General features: G+C 36.8%; 3 protein-coding genes across 3 annotated transcripts in view; 2 read left to right on the plus strand and 1 right to left on the minus strand.

The window, feature by feature from the left end:
- LOC123565008 (nucleolar protein 11-like) overlaps positions 1-19,491 on the minus strand; it is a 255,647-nt gene that overhangs the window by 46,612 nt on the left and 189,544 nt on the right. The gene's annotated exons all lie outside the window — the stretch shown is intronic.
- The window catches only part of LOC123565006 (centrosomal protein 20-like), a 62,270-nt gene that overhangs the window by 10,710 nt on the left and 32,069 nt on the right, over positions 1-19,491 (plus strand). The window lies entirely within an intron of this gene.
- LOC123565005 (uncharacterized protein C14orf28 homolog) overlaps positions 11,649-19,491 on the plus strand; it is a 32,674-nt gene continuing 24,831 nt past the window's right edge. Inside the window, exons 1-2 of the mRNA XM_045358988.2 lie at positions 11,649-13,525; positions 18,378-18,479. Of these exons, the coding sequence (XP_045214923.1) occupies positions 18,443-18,479 (37 nt within the window). The 5' untranslated portion in view covers positions 11,649-13,525; positions 18,378-18,442. The remainder of the gene's footprint in view (positions 13,526-18,377; positions 18,480-19,491) is intronic.

The raw sequence follows: 19,491 nt of genomic DNA on the forward strand, positions 1-19,491 counted from the left end.
ACTGCAAACTGGTCTGCAGTTCGCGATTCGAATTGCAAACTGTAAACTGGTCTGCGCTTTACGATTCAAATGTCAACGTGCAGTCTGATCAACACTGTCCTGCGCATTGCAGACAAGAATGCATTTCACAGTTGGTCTGCAGTTCGCGTTTCGAATTGCGAACTGCAAACTGGTCTGCAGTTCGCAATTCAAATTCGAACTGCAAACTGGTCTGCAGTTCGCGATTCGAATTGCAAACTGTAAACTGGTCTGCGCTTTACGATTCAAATGTCAGCATGCAGTCTGATCAACACTGTCCTGCGTATTGCAGACAAGAATGCATTTCACAGTTGGTCTGCAGTTCGCGTTTCGAATTGCGAACTGCAAACTGGTCTGCAATTCGCGATTCATATTGCGAACTGTAAACTGGGCCGCAGTTTACAATTCAAATTTCAAAGTGCAGTCTGATCAGCACTGTCCAGCGCATTGCGGACAAGAATGCATTTCATAATTAGTCTGCAGTTTGCATTTCGCGTTTCCAACTGTGAACTGCAAACTGGTCCGCAGTTCGCGTTCCAAATTGCAAACTGCAATCTTGTCTGCTGATTACAATAAAAATTTCAAAGTGCAGTCTGATCAGCACTTTTTTGCGCATTGCAGACAAGAATGCATTTCACAGTTGGTCTATAGTTCGCAGGTTGTGTTTCCAATTGCGAACTGCAAACTGGTTTGCAGTTCGTGATTTGAATTCGAACTGCAAACTGGTCTGCAGTTCGGGATTCGTATTGCAAACTGTAAACTGGGCTACAATTTACGATTCAAATTTCAAAGTGCAGTCTGATCAGCTAACTAATACAGATGGATAACTCTAGATACCCTAAATGGTGTTATTTTATGCTAAAATCTTTAGATAACATAGGTTGAATCACCTGGGCTACTCAGGTCAAACACTTGTTATTTTTGTATGGTTTGGGTTATGTTTGGGTTTCACATGATGTTGGAAATATTGACTACTTCGTTAGTATTTTTCGTCAAAGACTCAATGATTGTCATAAACAAAACTGGAAAGAGTCTATCGAAGAATCAAGTAGATGTCACCATTTTAAACATTTTAAATCTTTATTAAATACAGAATGTTACCTTACAATAAATTTGCCATCTAAATACAGACTAGCAATGTCAGAATTTCGTTGTTCAAGCCATAAGCTGCATGTTGAAACTGGTAGGCACAACAATACACCTTTTGAATCTCGTATCTTCGTATCTGCCAATTTTGTTATAATAGAAGTAACACTAGTATTGTTGAATGTGAATATCATGCTTTTTTTCGATGTGAGGAATTTAGTGAGATCCGTAATCAGTATCTTCTTAATTGGTATTCATCTGACAGAAGTATACAAAGTTTTTATAACATACTTAGCTCTGATAATGAAAAGGTGTTATGTCTAACAGCATTGTATCTTGAGAAACTCTTAAATAATGTTTGACCTGTTAAATATGATATTCAGCAGCCTATGTTTACTAGTCGACTGTGTGCTGAACCTATGAATATGTATTTTAACTTATCCGATTGTATATGTATGCATTTTGTGAGATCACAACTGTTTATATATTTACTTACTATATATTATGTAGTGTATTTTGGGCAGGATGCCTTTGTTACATTTCATAAACTTTTGACTTGACTTGACTTGACTGTCCAGCGCATTGCAGACAAGAATGCATTTTATAATTAGTCTGCAGTTCGCGTTTCCAACTGCAAACTGGTCCGCAGTTCGCCTTCCGAATTGCAAACTGCAATCTTGTCGGCTGATTACAATAAAAATTTCAAAGTGCAGTCTGATCAGCACTTTCTTGCGCATTTCACAGTTGGTCTATAGTTTGAAGTTTGTATTTCGAATTGCAAACTGCAAACTGGTCTGCAGTTCGCAGTTTGCGTTTCGAATTGCAAACTGCAAACTGGTCTGCAGTTCGCGATTCGAATTGCCGACTGCAAACTGGTCTGCAGTTCGCGATTCGAATTCGAACTGCAAACTGGTCTGCAGTTCGCGATTCGTATTGCAAACTGTAAACTGGGCTACAATTTACAATTCAAATTTCAAAGTGCAGTCTGATCAACAAGAATGCTTTTCATAATTAGTCTTCAGTTCGCATTTCGCGTTTCCAACTGCGAACTGCAAACTGGTCCGCAGTTCGCGTTCCAAATTGCAAACTGCAATCTTGTCTGCTGATTACAATAAAAATTTCAAAGTGCAGTCTGATCAGCACTTTCTTGCGCATTGCAGACAAGAATGCATTTCACAGTTGGTCTATAGTTCGCAGTTTGTGTTTCAAATTGCGAACTGCAAACTGGTCTGCGGTTCAAGATTCAAAATAAAAATATATTTGGACGTTACTCTTATACTTTTAAGTAATAGGTCAGTATTTGCTAAATATAAAATTTTGAGCCGTGCCATGAGAAAATCAACATAGTGGGTTTGCGACCAGCATGGATCCAGACCAGCTTGCGCATCCGCTCAGTCTGGTCAGGATCCATGCTGTTCGCTAATGGTTTCTCTAATTGCAGTAGGCTTTAAAAGTGAACAGCATGGATCCTGACCAGACTGCGCGGATGCGCAAGCTGGTGTGGATCCATGCTGGTTGCAAACCCACTTTATAATGTTGATTTTCTCATGGCACGGCTCATTAATGTTAATGGTCTGCACTTCCTCCCTCTTCAGTAGAACTGCAAAGTGCCGGCAAGTCTGCAGCTCCTAGTTTTCGATTTGAACTACGAACTGCAAACTGGTCTGCAGTTCTCAGTTCGCAGTTCGCAATTCGTAGTTCAGAATTATAACCCCACCAAACATGTTTGAGGGGGGTATATAGGAGTCAGTTTTGTCGCGTCCCGTCCTGTCACGTCCCGAAATCTATTATCTCAGTTATTACCAAATGGATTTGATTCAAACTTAAAAAACAATGTCATTTTCCACCTTATCACCCACATCATGTGACACAAGGTGCATAACTCTTGACACCAAGTTTTCATGAATTATGTCCCCTTTTACTTAGAATTTAAGGTTAATTTTGTTGTATTTTCACTATATCTCGGTTATTACTAAATGGATTTGATTAAAACTTAAAATGGTTGTTCCACCTCATCACCCAGATGATGTGACATAAGGTGCTTAACTCTGACATAAATTTTTTATGAATTATGTCCCCTTTTACTTTAAATTTAAAGTTGATTTTGATGTATTTTCACTATATCTCAATTATTACAAGATGGATTTGATTCAAACTTAAAATAGATGTTCCACCTCATCACCCACATCATGTGACACAAGATGCATAACTCTGACACCAATTTTTCATGAATTATGCCCCTTTTTACTTAGAATTTAAGGTTAATTTTGATGTATTTTCACTATATCTCAGTTACTACTGAATGGATTTGATTCAGACTTAAAATAGATGTTCCACCTCATCACCCACATCATGTGACACAAGGTGCATAACTCTGACACTAATTTTTCTTGAATTGTGTCCCCTTTTACCTAGAATTTAAGGTTAATTTTTATGTATTTTCACTATATCTCATTCTGATTGGCTTAGAGCCAAAGGGAAGTAACCTTTTTTTAACTTTTGTACTGAGTTTCTTCCCCTTAAATTCCAGGAATTAGTCTATTTTTAGAAATCCTATTTTTAGATTTTCAATATTTTAGGTTTTTTTTCTAACTTTTTTATTATAAGTCCTATGTAAAAAGTAAAAACATTTTTCTGTGGTAACATGGGTCGGTAAGACACTTTTTTGTATTCACTTTTAGTGTATCTCTAATATTAGAGATTTGATATATTTACTAGTATTACTATACTAGTATTATACTAGTATTACTTTTATGTGGAAGCCCAGGATGAAGTACTCCAAAGTATTTTTAAGATTTCTTATGGTTGCCATTCTTCTGTGACAAGACCGTATGGTGAGGGTATGAGTCACTTCTGTGACAGTTCTAGTTCGAATTGCGAACTGCAAACTGGTCTGCAGTTCGCAGTTCACGATTCGAATTGCGAACTGCAAACTGGTCTACAGTTCAAGATTCAAAATGAAAATGAATTTGAAGGTTACTCTTATACTTTAAAGTAATAGGCAAGTGTTTGCTAAACATAAATGTGAAAAGTCTGCACTTCCTCCCTCTCCATTAGAACTGCAGACAAGAATGCATTTCACAGTTGGACTACAGTTCGCAGTTTGCGTTTCGAATTGTGAACTGCAAACTGGTTCGCAGTCGAATTGCAAACTGCAAACTGGCCTTCAGTTCGCGATTCGAATTGCGAACTGCAAACTGGTCCGCTGTTCACAGTTCGTCTTTCGAATTGCGAACTGCAAACTGGCCTGCAGTTCGCAGTTCGCGATTCGAATTGCGAACTGCAAAATGGTCTGCAGTTCACGATTCATATTCGAACTGAAAACTGGTCTGCAGTTCGAGATTCGTATTGAGAACTGTAAACTGTGCTGCAGTTTACGATTCAAATTTCAAAGTGCAGTCTGATCAGCACTGTCCAGCAAAATGTAGACAAGAATGCATTTCACAGTTGGTCTGCAGTTTGCAGTTCTCAGTTCACGTTTTCAAATGCGATCTGCAAACTTGAAAAGTAAAGAAGAAATGAAAAATCTTGAAATGGAGCTTCTCTATCTTGCAGGATTTTTTCCAATGAATTTAGTAACATTTTTATGGAGGAGCTGCCCATATCAATTACTGGTGACGAATATAGATACCGGTAAGCTTAAATATAAACAATGAAAACATGTAGAAGTTATAGCATGTTTGTCACAGGATGTAACATTTCATGTTCTTTAAACTTAATAGTGACGTGCGCCGCGCATAGCGGGGAATGTAATACTTTGCCCTGGCGGTATCGTCTGCTGTTTAATTGAATTGGATATCCTCGGCAATGAACGTGTTATTACGAATATTAACGGAGATGTCCGAGGCACTTCATCCTTGCCCGTACAGTCTTTGTGAATTCTTGTCATGTATGACCAATCTTCTTGGTTTGTTTTATGAGTATAAAGGAGAGCTAGAATGAGAGAAAGAAATTCACTGGTGTTCTCTTAGTACCTTTTACTGCCAAATTCCTTCTACGCTCAGAGTAGTTAATGTACTCTTACGACCAATACAGTCAAAATTCATAGAAAACTGAATTAAAATCATTTAGAATTCTTATGATTACTTCAATTAATTCACCAGTCGGTATGGCAAGGAATATTTTGAAATATCTTTAATATTGTAGTTTGTATTTCTTTACAGAGCGCGTGAATTTTTTTTTTTTGTGAAAACTTTGTATTATTTTATCTTTATTTTATCAGTTGATATATATTGTGACATGTTTCAATGTAAAGACATTTACACCCATTATAAGGATCATCTACAGCCAAGTATGGCCTAATGTAACTCTTGAATGGCTTAAAGCCCAACCCGTTTACTGTCATGATGTTATAATATTTTTTCTTATGGAATGTTTTTAACTCAGATACATTTCTATTGTATTTAGGACTTATTAAAAGGTCATAAAACACATGAAGTGACATATAAAAAATAAAATAAAAAAATCTTGTGCAGCTTTTGCAGTTAAGTGCGTTGTTCCTGTAAAATAATTCAGCTTTACATTGTGTGATTTCTGTTACAGTACATGTGTGTATATCATTTCAATTTTAAACAAAAATTATATTGCCCTTTGTAAATAAAATCAACGAAAGATTAATTGTAAGATTAATCAAAGAACTGTTTCATTTGACGGAATTTGCCCGGATATTGAAGTAACTAGCCGGAATGTTCAAGTCACTGTCAGCCCACTCAAGAATGCTCATCTCACGTCTGACTATAGCTCCATATTTGGATTATTTCTGACATATAAAATATTCAGATTGTAACCTACAGGTCAATGCAAGCTTGACATATCTGCGTCGAAGCCTGTATTGATTGTCCAGTCAGAGAGAGAGGCTAATTTTGCGATGAACTGCACCTGAGACGGGCTAATTTTGCCATGAACTTTACCTATTTCTAACTTTCTGAAACAGAACAATTTGATAAATAGTAACAAATATTAACGAAAGTAGTCCACACACAAGCAAAGTACGCAGTCGTATTTTGACAGTGTTTAAAGCGAAATATACTGGACTTATTGTACAAAATATTCATAGACAGTGTCATATAAAGAAGAAAGTCCATATAATCTTGTCCCTGGCAAAACCAGCATATTACATACATCTGCTAATAAAATACCAACATTTAACACCATTCTTGCCGCCGCCTTCAGATATGTCCAAAGGTAGCACTGGAATGGCTCATCGACAGACCCGTTTTATTGTCTTGGTATTATAATGAAATATGACATAAGAAATCTGCAAACGGTCAGTACTAGAGCCTGGGCTTTGATCTTGGCTTAGAAACATTACTTTATAAATCTTGTTTGGTTTAATGTAAGTGGGGCTTTGATATGTGCAGGTTTCTAATACTTTTAGAGATTTTATCAATTTGTGCCATTGATAAGTAATTTGAATTAAATTGTCCATAACTAATTGGAACGACGACATTTTTTGTCACAGTCGCAATTATGCACTCGGCACTAAGACCTGCATGATTGGTCAACATACCTTAAATGGGCGTAAGAAGAGAGTTGTGTTGTTTTTCTGTGCAAAATGTAACCAATCAAAGTGTTTAAATGATCCAATGGGGCTTTGAAGAGTGCTGACATAATCCCCAAGTCTTGTATAAAAGACATTCCCGCCATTTACAGACGCATTGTGATAGCATCCAACGATGGAATTCTCGAGGATTTATCTGGAAACACTGATAAAAACGGTAAGATGTTTGTTTCTCATGACTTTAAACACTGTTGCTTAAAAACAAATTATTGTATTTAACACTGGTATTTGCAGCACAACAACCAATTTTGCAAAAATGTACTGTGCTGACTTAGTTCTGCAGAATTGCACCGAAACTGTCGCAAACCCTTTGTCATACCAGAGTTATGTAAGAATTAGAGAAACGAATGCCATAGAAAGACGAGCATACACATTTTAAACTGATAATGTGCAACCTACTTTTTAACCCAAACAGAGCAAGTCATTTTTTTTTTATATTGGCTTTTATTCCTGAAATTTCAATAATTATCGAGGAACAGCTTTACACGTTGAAGAGCGTTCACATGACTGACTCTGTGATTTCATTTGGTCAAACGTAGATTTCACACTATATCAGTCTTGTCAGATAGAGTCGATGAAGAGAATTCTTCGAGAAAAACAAACCTCGGTCAGACACTCCGGTACACTCCGTTTCCCTCCCCATCGGTTTGTTTTTCACGAAGAATTCACTTCATAAACTCTCAATTAGAAAGCTAACGCGCAATTGTGTGCAACTTGATTCTTTGATCAATCAGAGCGGGTTGTGGCTTCTTATTCCCCCCACAATCCTGAATAATGCTGTCAAAAAAGGTTAATGGTAGGAATTGAATACTCTTCATAACGGAGGTACACTATTTTAGGCATAAAGACCAATGTGACTGTACCATAATTTTCGAACAGCTCTGCATGCTGAAGAGCGTCGGCTGAATGTGCATGCGTACCAATGAATGTACCTTCATGTTATATTAAAGAAAGCCAACACATTTTTGTTAATCAAAGGAGGACTGACTCTACAATTCTAATTGGTCAGTCGTAGATTTCACACTATATCAGATAGAGTCCATGAAGCAAATTCTTTACGAAAAAGATGCAATGGGTTCAATAAGACTCTGTTATGTAAACCAGTATTCAACCATTTCACACATACTGGAAAAAACAACTATCAATTTTAGTTTTAACAATTATTTTGTATGTCACCTGTTCTTAGCCAGTAATGTAACAGCCACATTATCAACAAAGGCATTATGCGCCTTTAAACACACTTTAAACGATATTTGGGATGTGAACAGATTATATACGGCTTAGCCTGGCACGGTTCGGGAGCTCATTACCAAAGTTAACTGTTTAGAACAAAATGTAAAGACTTAAATGATTATAGCATGGTAGGTTCAAAGGTACAATTTCGTGATGTGTTTCCATATTATGCCTATTAGTAAAGCATACAGTTTGAGACTCGGAAAGCTTAAGCGGTCCGAAGCAAATGAGGAAAATGCACATGTGCGCATGCGCAAAGTCATAGATCGGCCGTATCTGTTTGCGAGAATTGCCATATATTATTTATAAAGTCCAAATGTGGTATATCAGTATTCATTTTAGTTATAAAGATGGCAAATTTACCATAACCATTTTGAGGTGTAATACGTCGGCTATCATTATAGTGTTGCTTTCCTTAATTTAAATGTAATGCAACAACTTGAAATCTAATTAAGAGAAGTTGGTGTAACTTCTAATAGTGAAAGATGCAAAAAATTGAAATGAAAAGCAGAAGAACTGCAACTACACAATTTAAGAATTTTAAAGAAACATTATGACGAAGTGCGGAGAGCATATTTCGGATGGCTTGCTTCAACTGTCCTACGAACACGGTATATGAAATGAATGTTTAAACTAAAATTTTGAAGAAAATAATCACTTCTTGGGTTTGTTCAGATAATGACCAGTAAGAACGGACAAACATTACCTTATTCCCAGTAAGTTCCCTGTACATTTTTAGCTCACCTGTCACAAAGTGACAAGGTGAGCTTTTGTGATCGCGCGGTGTCCGTCGTCCGTCAGTCCGTGCGTGCGTGCGTCCGTCCGTAAACTTTTGCTTGTGACCACTCTAGAGGTCACATTTTTCATGGGATCTTTATGAAAGTTGGTCAGAATGTTCACCTTGATGATATCTAGGTCAAGTTCGAAACTGGATCACGTGCCTTCAAAAACTAGGTCAGTAGGTCTAAAAATAGAAAAACCTTGTGACCTCTCTAGAGGCCATAATTTTCAATGGATCTTCATGAAAATTAGTCAGAATGTTCATCTTGATGATATCTAGGTCAAGTTCGAAACTGGGTCATGTGCGGTCAAAAACTAGGTCAGTAGGTCTAAAAATAGAAAAACCTTGTGACCTCTCTAGAGGCCATAATTTTCAATGGATCTTCATGAAAATTAGTCAGATTGTTCATCTTGATGATATCTAGGTCAAATTCGAAACTGGGTCATGTGCGGTCAAAAACTAGGTCAGTAGGTCTAAAAATAGAAAAACCTTGAGACCTCTCTAGAGGTCATATATTTCACAAGATCTTCATGAAAGTTGGTCAGAACGTTCACCTTGATGATATCTAGGTCAAGTTCGAAAGTGGGTCACGTGCCTTCAAAAACTAGGTCAGTAGGTCAAATAATAGAAAAACCTTGTGACCTCTCTAAAGGCCATATTTTTCATGGGATCTGTATGAAAGTTGGTCTGAATGTTCATCTTGATGATATCTAGGTCAAGTTCGAAACTGGGTCACGTGCCATCAAAAACTAGGTCAGTAGGTCTAAAAATAGAAAAACCTTGTGACCTTTCTAGAGGCCATATATTTCACAAGATCTTCATGAAGATTGGTCAGAACGTTCACCTTGATGATATCTAGGTCAATTTCGAAACTGGGTCACGTGCCTTCAAAAACTAGGTCAGTAGGTCAAATAATAGAAAAACCTTGTGACCTCTCTAAAGGCCATATTTTTCATGGGATCTGTGTGAAAGTTGGTCTGAATGTTCATCTTGATGATATCTAGGTCAAGTTCGAAACTGGGTCACGTGCGGTCAAAAACTTGGTCAGTAGGTCTAAAAATAGAAAAACCTTGTGACCTCTCTAGAGGCCATATATTTCATGAAATTTTCATGAAAATTTGTCAGAATGTTCACCTTGATGATATCTAAGTCAAGTTCGAAAGTGGGTCACGTGCCGTCAAAAACTAGGTCAGTAGGTCAGATAATAGAAAAACCTTGTGACCTAATTAGAGGCCATATTTTCCATGGGATCTGTATGAAAGTTGGTCTGAATGTTCATCTTGATGATATCTAGGTCAAGTTTGAAAGTGGGTCATGTGCCATCAAAAACTAGGTCAGTAGGTCAAAAAATAGAAAAACCTTGTGACCTCTCTAAAGGCCATATTTTTCAATGGATCTTCATGAAAGTTGGTCTGAATGTTCATCTTGATGATATCTAGGTCAGATTCGAAACAGGGTCATGTGCGGTCAAAAACTAGGTCAGTAGGTCTAAAAATAGAAAAACCTTGTGACCTCTCTAGAGGCCATACTTGTGAATGGATCTCCATAAAAATTGGCCAGAATGTTCACCTTGATGATATCTAGGTCAAGTTTGAAACTGGGTCACGTGCCTTAAAAAACTAGGTCAATAGGTCAAATAATAGAAAAACCTTGTGACCTCTCTAGAGACCATATTTTTCAATGGATCTTCATGAAAATTGGTCAGAATTTTTATCTTTATAATATCTAGGTCAAGTTCAAAACTGGGTCACATGAGCTCAAAAACTAGGTCACTATGTCAAATAATAGAAAAAACGACGTCATACTCAAAACTGGATCATGTGGGAAGAGGTGAGCGATTCAGGACCATCATGGTCCTCTTGTTTTTATTTTGTTTTCAGTAACGTGTGCCGTGCCTTAATTCTTCATTTTAATGCGACTGTTCTTTATTTCATATAAAATTTATTTACTTAAGGCATCACCACATTTAAAAGTTGTTCATTGGATTTGCCGCTCGTATATTTTCAGAAAAAAAGTTGTTTTTTTGTTTTGTTTTTGGCTTGCGTTCATCCCAGTCAGCATTTTTTTGGTGCGCTACGTTTAACTGAAGTTACAGTGTACAAATGCTTAGGGCCTATAATTCCAGTCCCAGATAGTCCTAAAATGGACATGAATCACAATAAATGCATACTATTCACACATCGTCTATGATATATCATAATGTCCCAAAAGGGGTATGGACGTCAACGGAAAACAGATAGATAGATGCATTAAAGTTATTTCCCCAGGATGCAGTTACGCCATTTTCTTCAAATGTTTACCAAATTATGTTGCTACAAAATCGGATTGATTTCATTGAGGATCGGATAAAAATGCGTACTAATTTTATTGATAACATCAATCTACTTTGTTTTGGTAAGGGTCAATACGTACTGATGTATGCTACTTTTCTGTTTTCTATTTTTCTGTCCAAATCATCATTTGTACTGTATATGAAAGTTGGTGGGGTAAGGAATTAACATTATGAGTTGTGTTCAGACCAGTTTTGATTTTCAAATTTTCCAATCCTAGAGTAGAATAATGTTAATCCACGTTTAATATCCATTTCAGACTTTAACTGAGACTTTGTTTCAACAAATTTAATGATAAATCTGTTAAGAAAGTTTAAAGTTACAACAAGAGCTGTCCTAAGACAGCACACTCAACTTTTATAAACTTGTGCTTCACTCTGAATTAGAGCTTTGCCATTTAAAGGGTCATAATAGTCAAAAGCTTTGAAAGTAACAGCTGTTGGATGTTATATATGAAACTTTTCCAAGTTAGATCTAAAAAGGGACACAACTCGGTCAAAATTTAGAGTTATGTGGATTGTTTCTCCTGGTGTAGACTTTGGTAGAAAATGACTTTTTTTAACTTTTAATTCAAAAGATTTAAAATAGTAACAGAGGATCAAAAACCTGGAAAAGTATTTTCTAATAGCATTTTCAAAAGCATACATTATTTGATTACAATGTACTCTATGCCAATGTTATTACCTCTAAGTTTGCTTTGCTGTGCATTTGCAGTTGAAATTTTCTCAATCTAAGGTGAATTGTTTTTAATGTAAAACATATAAATGGCTGTACATTCTATTTTAAGGTTTTTATTGATCAATCGAAAGTCAAAACAAGACAAATATATCTCTTTTCCAAAAAAATCTGATAAACAACTTTTCATTTTGGTGTGGCCTAAAAACGGTTTTTCTACCTTTTTCAGAATATAAGATTTTCAGAGCCTTATATACCCATAAAGAACTATATCGCTACTTTAGAAAAACAAAAAGAAAAAGTGGTTTTAACTTTTATCAATGTTTATGTAAGAAAAGTACAGTCCGTTAAATACAATCCAGTGAATTTTTCCTTTTCTAATTTTTGTTTCAGTTTCTCTCTTTTGAAAAGAAATTTAATTCTAACGTGGCCATTTTTACCGATTACGACAAAATGCAAAGTGATACATACTGAAACGCGGTAGAGTAAAAGATGAGAAAAGAATTTAAACTACGAACATGACGAAAGAAAAATATATTAGTACTGTTTATATTTGGACTAATTGTAGATCTGCGGAGGCTTACATTTGATTTGGTTATTGTCAGCCTTAATCCTTGTGCCAACTTTCCTTATTGTTCATTAAACACCTACTCATGTCCTACCTTTTAACCTTAAATTCTCACTGAAAAAGCATTAAAACGAACTATGCACAGTAATGCCTGTCAAAATAGTCTATTTTGGATAAAATTCTATATGACATACCAGTGGTTTGCATGCTGAAGTGTGGCGCGTGTCCAGTAACTGTTAGCTACATGTATTGTAATCATGGGTTGCATACACAATAGAACTTGAATAACCGCGGAGCAGGGCTTTAATGTAATGCCTATCAGTTGTGTACGTTAGGGCCTGGGAAATAACGGAAGTTTCGGTATGTTTCTTCGTGCACTTTAGTGAAAGCTCGTGTTGTATAGTCATTGAAAATCGGTAACTTATCCAATAAAAAGTTAGGATCTCAGATTCTTTTAAATAGCTTTCTGGAAAGCTAAAAAGGAAAACATAAATTCTCAACCAAAACCATTCAGCACTTTTCAAATCAGAACTTCTGCTTTGAAAAATATGTGATCTAATAGCGTTATTATAACAGTAGCTCGATCTGGGATTCTGTATTTGTCTTGAGTGAATTTTGCCAGAATCGGAACTCACGTGATCCGTCCTTGCAAAATCCACGAGAGCCGAAAACAAATCCAAGATCTATAGCTATTGTTATCCGGTTATAGTGACCCTTTTACTATATACCTCCATATTTTGTTTGTTTACTTTTAATTGAACGAAATTTTTAGTGTTTGTTGATGTTTGTTAATGTCATAAAAAATGAAATGATTGATGTGTTTGCACTGTTTATATAATGGTGTCAGCTCATGCATATTAATGAAAGTAACATACAATACAGAAGGTGCAATACGGGACTTTGGAACGTACAATACAGGATTTTTTTCAGCCTGTTCGTATTTTCTTGTGAAATGCAAGCGGTAGTTCAGACATAATTTATACAAAGAACTAGAAAATACATATTTATTATATTATAGCTGTTTGACTTACATAAGTATATACTTAATAAGAATGTTATATACCTATACACATTCTATAAAAAATTGGCTTGTATTTCACATGTCTGCTATTAAATTAACCCTCATATATGTCCAGTGCATTTAGTCTCTCATATCTTTACATTTTCTTTAGATACCACACGATCAAAAAGCAAATCTACGTCTGAGTGTCCTGAATTTGCCGATGAACAGTGGGACAAGAAAGGAGAATGCCCAGCAAATAATGCTAGAAAAGGTAACTGAGTTTAACTGAATAACAAAAGGTTAAACAAATATTGAAGAAAAAAAGGAACAACGTGCAAAAGCTATTTTTTAGCAAAATGTTGTTGCTAAGGGATATTTTTTGAGTAGTTGTTTATAATTGGCCGGCAGCGCTCTATCTTTACTTGTCTACGCTGCAAGCGAACTCATTTAAAATGAATGTGCACGTTTAAACGTATATCATTCCAAAGCACTGACCTGGTACTCATGAATATTCCATATATTTTTGCAAATTACTTACCGTTGTCCGAATTTAAAAAGCGATATAACTATTGCCTATATGTATCTCAATTAACATACTCTCGCGGGTAAAAGTAGCTTTGTTAATCACAGAGTTGTGACTTTGAGTCCAACATCTAGTTTTATTACATACTCGTTTCTATTCCCCGTTAAGTTACACTGGTACCGGAAACGTCAATATTTTTCCATACACTGATGCCTGAATTTCATATCGGGTGCGTGACGTAATTCAGTGTGTGTTGTTGCACTATTTTTAGCTAACCAGAGCACAAAGTGCTCAGGGTGAGCTATTGTGATTGCTCACCGTCCGGCGTCCGTCCGTCCGGCGTCCATCCGTCCGTCCACACTTTCCTTTAAACAACATCTCCTCCTAAACCAACAGGCCAATTTTGATGAAACTTCACAGGGATGTTCCTTGGGTGGTCTTCTTTAAAAATTGTTCAAAGAATTGAATTCCATGCAGAACTCTGGTTGCCATTGCAACAGAAAGGAAAAACTTTAAAAATCTTCTTCTCAAAAACCAGAAGCCCTAGAGCTTAGATATTTGGTGTGAAGCATTGCCTAGTAGACCTCTACCAAATTTGTTCAAATCATGACCCCGGGGTCAAAATTGACCCTGCCCTAGGGGTCACTTGATTTTACATAGGAAAATCTTAAAAAATCTTCTTCTCAAAAACCAGAAGCCCTAGAGCTTAGGTATTCGACATGTAGCATTGCCTAGAGGACCTCTGCTAAAGTTGTTCAGATCATGACCCTGGAATCAAAATTGACCCCGCCCCAGGGGTCACTTGATTTTACATAGGAAAATCTTCAAAAATTTTCTAAAAATAAACAGAAGGCCTACAGCTTAGATATTTCACGTGTAGCATTGCCTAGTGGACCTCTACAAAATTTGTTCAAATCATGATCCCCAGGGTTAAAATTGACCCCGCCCCAGAGGTCACTTGATTTTACATAGGAAAATCTTCAAAAAATTTCTAAAAATAAACCAGAAGGCCTAGATCTTAGATATTTAACGTGTCGCATTCCTTGTAGACTTCTACAAAATTTGTTCAAATCATGACCTTCGAGATCAAATTGACCCCGCCCAATGGGGTTACTTGATTGTACATAGAAAAATCTTCAAATTTTTTTAAAAATAAACCAGAAGGCCTACAGCTTAGATATTTGACATGTAGCATTGCCTAATGGACCTCTACAAAATCTGTTAAAATCATGACCCCTTGGGTCAAAATTGACCCCCGGCCCAGGGGTCACTTGATTTTACATAGGAAAATCTTCAAAAATTTTCTAAAAATAAACCAGAAGGCCTACAGCTTAGATATTTCACGTGTAGCATTGCCTAGTGGACCTCTACAAAATCTGTTCAAATCATGACCCCGTCCCAGTGGTCACTTGATTTTACATAGGAAAATCTACAAAAAATTTCTAAAAATAAACCCAAGGGGTAGTTCTTAGATATTTGACGTGTAGCATTGCCTAGTAGACTTCTAGAAAAAAAATTTAAATCTGGACCCCCCAGGGTCAAATTTACCCAGCCCCAGGGGTTACTTGATTGTATATAGGGAAATCTTCATAAATTTGCTAAAAATAAACCAGAAGGCCTAGATCTTAGATATTTGATATGTTACATTGCCTAGTAGACTTCTACAAACTTTGTTCCATTCATGACCCCCGGGGTAAACTTGGCCCCGCCCCAGGGGTTACTTGATTGTACATCAGAAAATCTTCCAAAAAAAATCTAAAAATCATCAGTTTGACATTTGAAACTTGTAGCTCATATTACTCTGGTGAGCGATCCAGGGTCATGACCCTCTTGTTAGCTCACCTGTCACATAGTGACAAGGTGAGCTTTTGTGATCATGCAGCGTCCGTCGTCCGTCGCTCGTCCTTGCGTCAGTCCGTCCGTCCGTCCGTAAACTTTTGCTTGTGACCACTCTAGAGGTCACATTTTTTGTGGGATCTTTATGAAAGTTGGTCTGAATGTTCATCTTGATGATATCTAGGTCAAGTTCGAAACTGGGTTACGTGCCTTCAAAAACTAGGTCAGTAGGTCTAAAAATAGAAAAACCTTGTGACCTCTCTAGAGGCCATATATTTCAAAGGTCTTCATGAAAATTGGTCAGAATGTTCACCTTGATGATATCTAGGTCAAGTTCCAAACTGGGTCACGTGCTGTCAAAAACTAGGTCAGTAGGTCTAAAAGTAGAAAAACCTTGTGACCTCTCTAGAGGCCATATATATCATAAGATCTTCATGAAAATTGGTCAGAACGTTCACCTTGATGATATCTAGGTCAAGTTCGAAACTGAGTTACGTGCCATTAAAAACTAGGTCAGTAGGTTAAATAATAGAAAAACCTTGTGACCTCTCTAAAGGCCATATTTTTCATGGGACCTGTATGAAAGATGGTCTGAATGTTCATCTTGATGATATCTAGGTCAAGTTTGAAACTGGGTCACGTGCGGTCAAAAACTAGGTCAGTAGATCTAAAAATAGAAAAACCTTGTGACCTCTCTAGAGGCCATATATTTCATGAGATCTTCATGAAAATTGGTCAGAATGTTCACCTTGATGATATCTAGGTCAAGTTCGAAAATGGGTCACGTGCCATCAAAAACTAGGTCAGTAGGTCAAATAATAGAAAAACCTTGTGACCTCTCTAGAGGCCATATTTTTGATGGGATCTGTATGAAAGTTGGTCTGAATGTTCATCTTGATGATATCTAGGTCAAGTTCGAAAATGGGTCACGTGTCTTCAAAAACTAGGTCAGTAGATCAAATAATAGAAAAACCTTGTGACCTCTCTAAAGGCCATATTTTTCATGGGATCTGTATGAAAGTTGGTCTGAATGTTCATCTTGATGATATCTAGGCCAAGTTCGAAACAGGGTCATGTGCAGTCAAAAACTAGGTCAGTAGGTCTAAAAATAGAAAAACCTTGTGACCTCTCTAGAGGCCATACTTGCGAATAGATCTCCATAAAAATTGGTCAGAATATTCATCTTGATGATATCTAGGTCAAGTTTGAAAGTGGGTCACGTGCCTTCAAAAAGTAGGTCAGTAGGTCAAATAATGAAAAAACGTTGTGACCTCTCTAGAGGCCATACCTTGAATGGATCTTCATGAAAATTGGTCAGAATGTTCACCTTGATGATATCTAGGTCAAGTTCAAAACAGGGTCACGTACCTTCGAAAACTAGGTCAATAGGTCAAATAATAGAAAAACCTTGTGACCTCTCTAGAGACCATATTTTTCAATGGATCTTCATGAAAATTGGTCAGAATTTTTATCTTGATAATATCTAGGTCAGGTTCAAAACTGGGTCACATGAGCTCAAAAACTAGGTTACTATGTCAAATAATAGAAAAAACGACGTCATACTCAAAACTGGGTCATGTGGGAAGAGGTGAGCGATTCAGGACCATCATGGTCCTCTTGTTTTCTATTTAGTTCAGTATTGTCAATCCTTTTCAGGCTATTGAACATATTTATGATATTTACATAATATTTATACGTGTAGATGTGTATGTAATAAAAAGATTATTATCTTTGCATCGGGAAATATGCACGAGTTCTTCAGCGGAAGAATATTGCACTCCTAAAGTTGCGCTCCTAAAGTCGCGCAATATTTCCGCTGAAGAACTCTTGCATATTTCCCGATACAAAGCTAATAACCTATAAATATCTTATTTTCGACATGCATGGACCAATCTTGTTTATATTTGGCGTGAATTTTAACCTCAATGAGAAGGAGTGTCATGCGCAAACCATCTCAAAGGTCAAGCTTACAGTTGGATGTCAAAGGTCAAATTGAAGTTTTCCGAATCATTCCTTTTTTATGCATGGTTGAATTTGTAGTTAACCTTGCATGAATGATAACCATTATGAAGCCGGGTGTTATGTACAAGAAGCAGGTCCCAAGGTCAAAGTCACACTTGACAGCTGGCGGGCTACACATTCTGACCGTCGGCATACTTTTACCTTATTTTAGTATGTAGTGTTAATTACCAAGCTATAGATCTTTAATATGTGCAGAATGACCACTTTTGCGTTTAACTTCAAGCAATATTGTTTAAATACACCTCATGTAAATGCTCATTTGCAGTTTCTTATATCGGTTTAATTTGCACATTAAATGAATATTGCATTTCAGAGAGGGTAATTTGAATACTGAAAATATGAGAGCGAAAGTCAGTAAGGGTCATGTCAACTTAGTTCGTGACAGTATGTAACTGAATATGAAATAAATTAATCTAATGCCCAGAAAATCAAAAGTTCGATTTTGTACATGAGATATTAAATTACTTTGGAAAATCATATTAATAAGGCAGACTAAGTTACATTACGGAAGGTACAATACGGAACTTTGCAAGGTACAATACTGGATTTTTCAGTATGTTCGTATTTCCTGTGAAATGCAAGCTGTAGTTTTGACATAATTTTTATACTTAAACGGAATGTTATATACCTATAAAGATTCTATAAAAAACTATTGGCTTGTATTTCACAAGTCTGCTATTAAATTAACCCTCTTATATATGCCCAGTGAATTCAGTCTCTCATATCTTTACATTTTCTTCAGATACCACAGGACCACAAAGTAAATCTACGTCCGAGTGTCCTGAATTTGCCAGTGAACTGTGGGACATGAAAGGAAAACGCCCAGCAAATAATGCTAGAAAAGGTAACTGAATTTGACTGTATAGCAAAAGGTTAGGCAAATATTGAAGAAAAAAAGGAACAATGTGCAAAAGCTATTTTTTTAGCAAAATGTTGTTGCTAAGGGATATTATTTTTGAGTCGTTGTTTATAATCGGCCAGCAACGCTCTGTCTTCACTTGTCTACGCTGCAAGCAAGATATTAAATTACTTAGGAATATTATATGAATAAGAAAGGCCAGTGAGGGTAATATTATTAGTCCCCTACTGGTTGAAAACCAGTTTCGGGGACTATAGGAATGCACTTTTCCGTCATTCCGTCCATCCGTCCGCAATTTCGTGTCCGGTCCATAACTCTGTCATCCATGAAGGGATTTTAATATTACTTGGCACAAATGTTCCCCATGATGAGACGACGTGTCATGCGCAAAATCCGGACCCCTAGCTCAAAGGTCAAGGTCACAATTGGAGGTCAAAGGTCAACACGGCTTTTTTCCTGTCCGGTCCACAACTCTCCCATCCTTGAAGGGATTTTAGTTTTACTTGACACAAGTGTTCCCCATGATGAGATGATGTGTCGTGCACAAATCCCGGACCCCTAGCTCAAAGGTCAAGGTCACAATTGGAGGTCAAAGGTCAACAGGGCTTTTTTCCTGTCCGGTCCATAACTCTCCCATCCATGAAGAGATTTTAATAGTACTTGGCACAAATGTTCCCCATGAGGAGACGACGTGTCGTGCGCAAAACCTGGACCCCTAGCTTAAAGGTCAAGGTCACAATTGGAGGTCAAAGGTCAACAAGGCTTTTTTCCTGTCCGGTCCATAACTCTCCCATCTATATAGCTATGAAGAGATTTTAATATTACTTGGCACAAATGTACCTCATAATAAGACGATGTGTCATGCACAACTTTCAGACCCCTAGCTCAAAGGTCAAGGTCACACTTAGCAGTCAAATGTTAACATAGCATGAACAGGGTCTGTTTTGTGTCCGGTCCATAACTCTGACATTCATTAAGGGATTTTAAGATCACTTAG

Source organism: Mercenaria mercenaria, chromosome 2 (assembly GCF_021730395.1).
Source record: "Mercenaria mercenaria strain notata chromosome 2, MADL_Memer_1, whole genome shotgun sequence".
Lineage (NCBI taxonomy): Eukaryota > Metazoa > Mollusca > Bivalvia > Venerida > Veneridae > Mercenaria > Mercenaria mercenaria.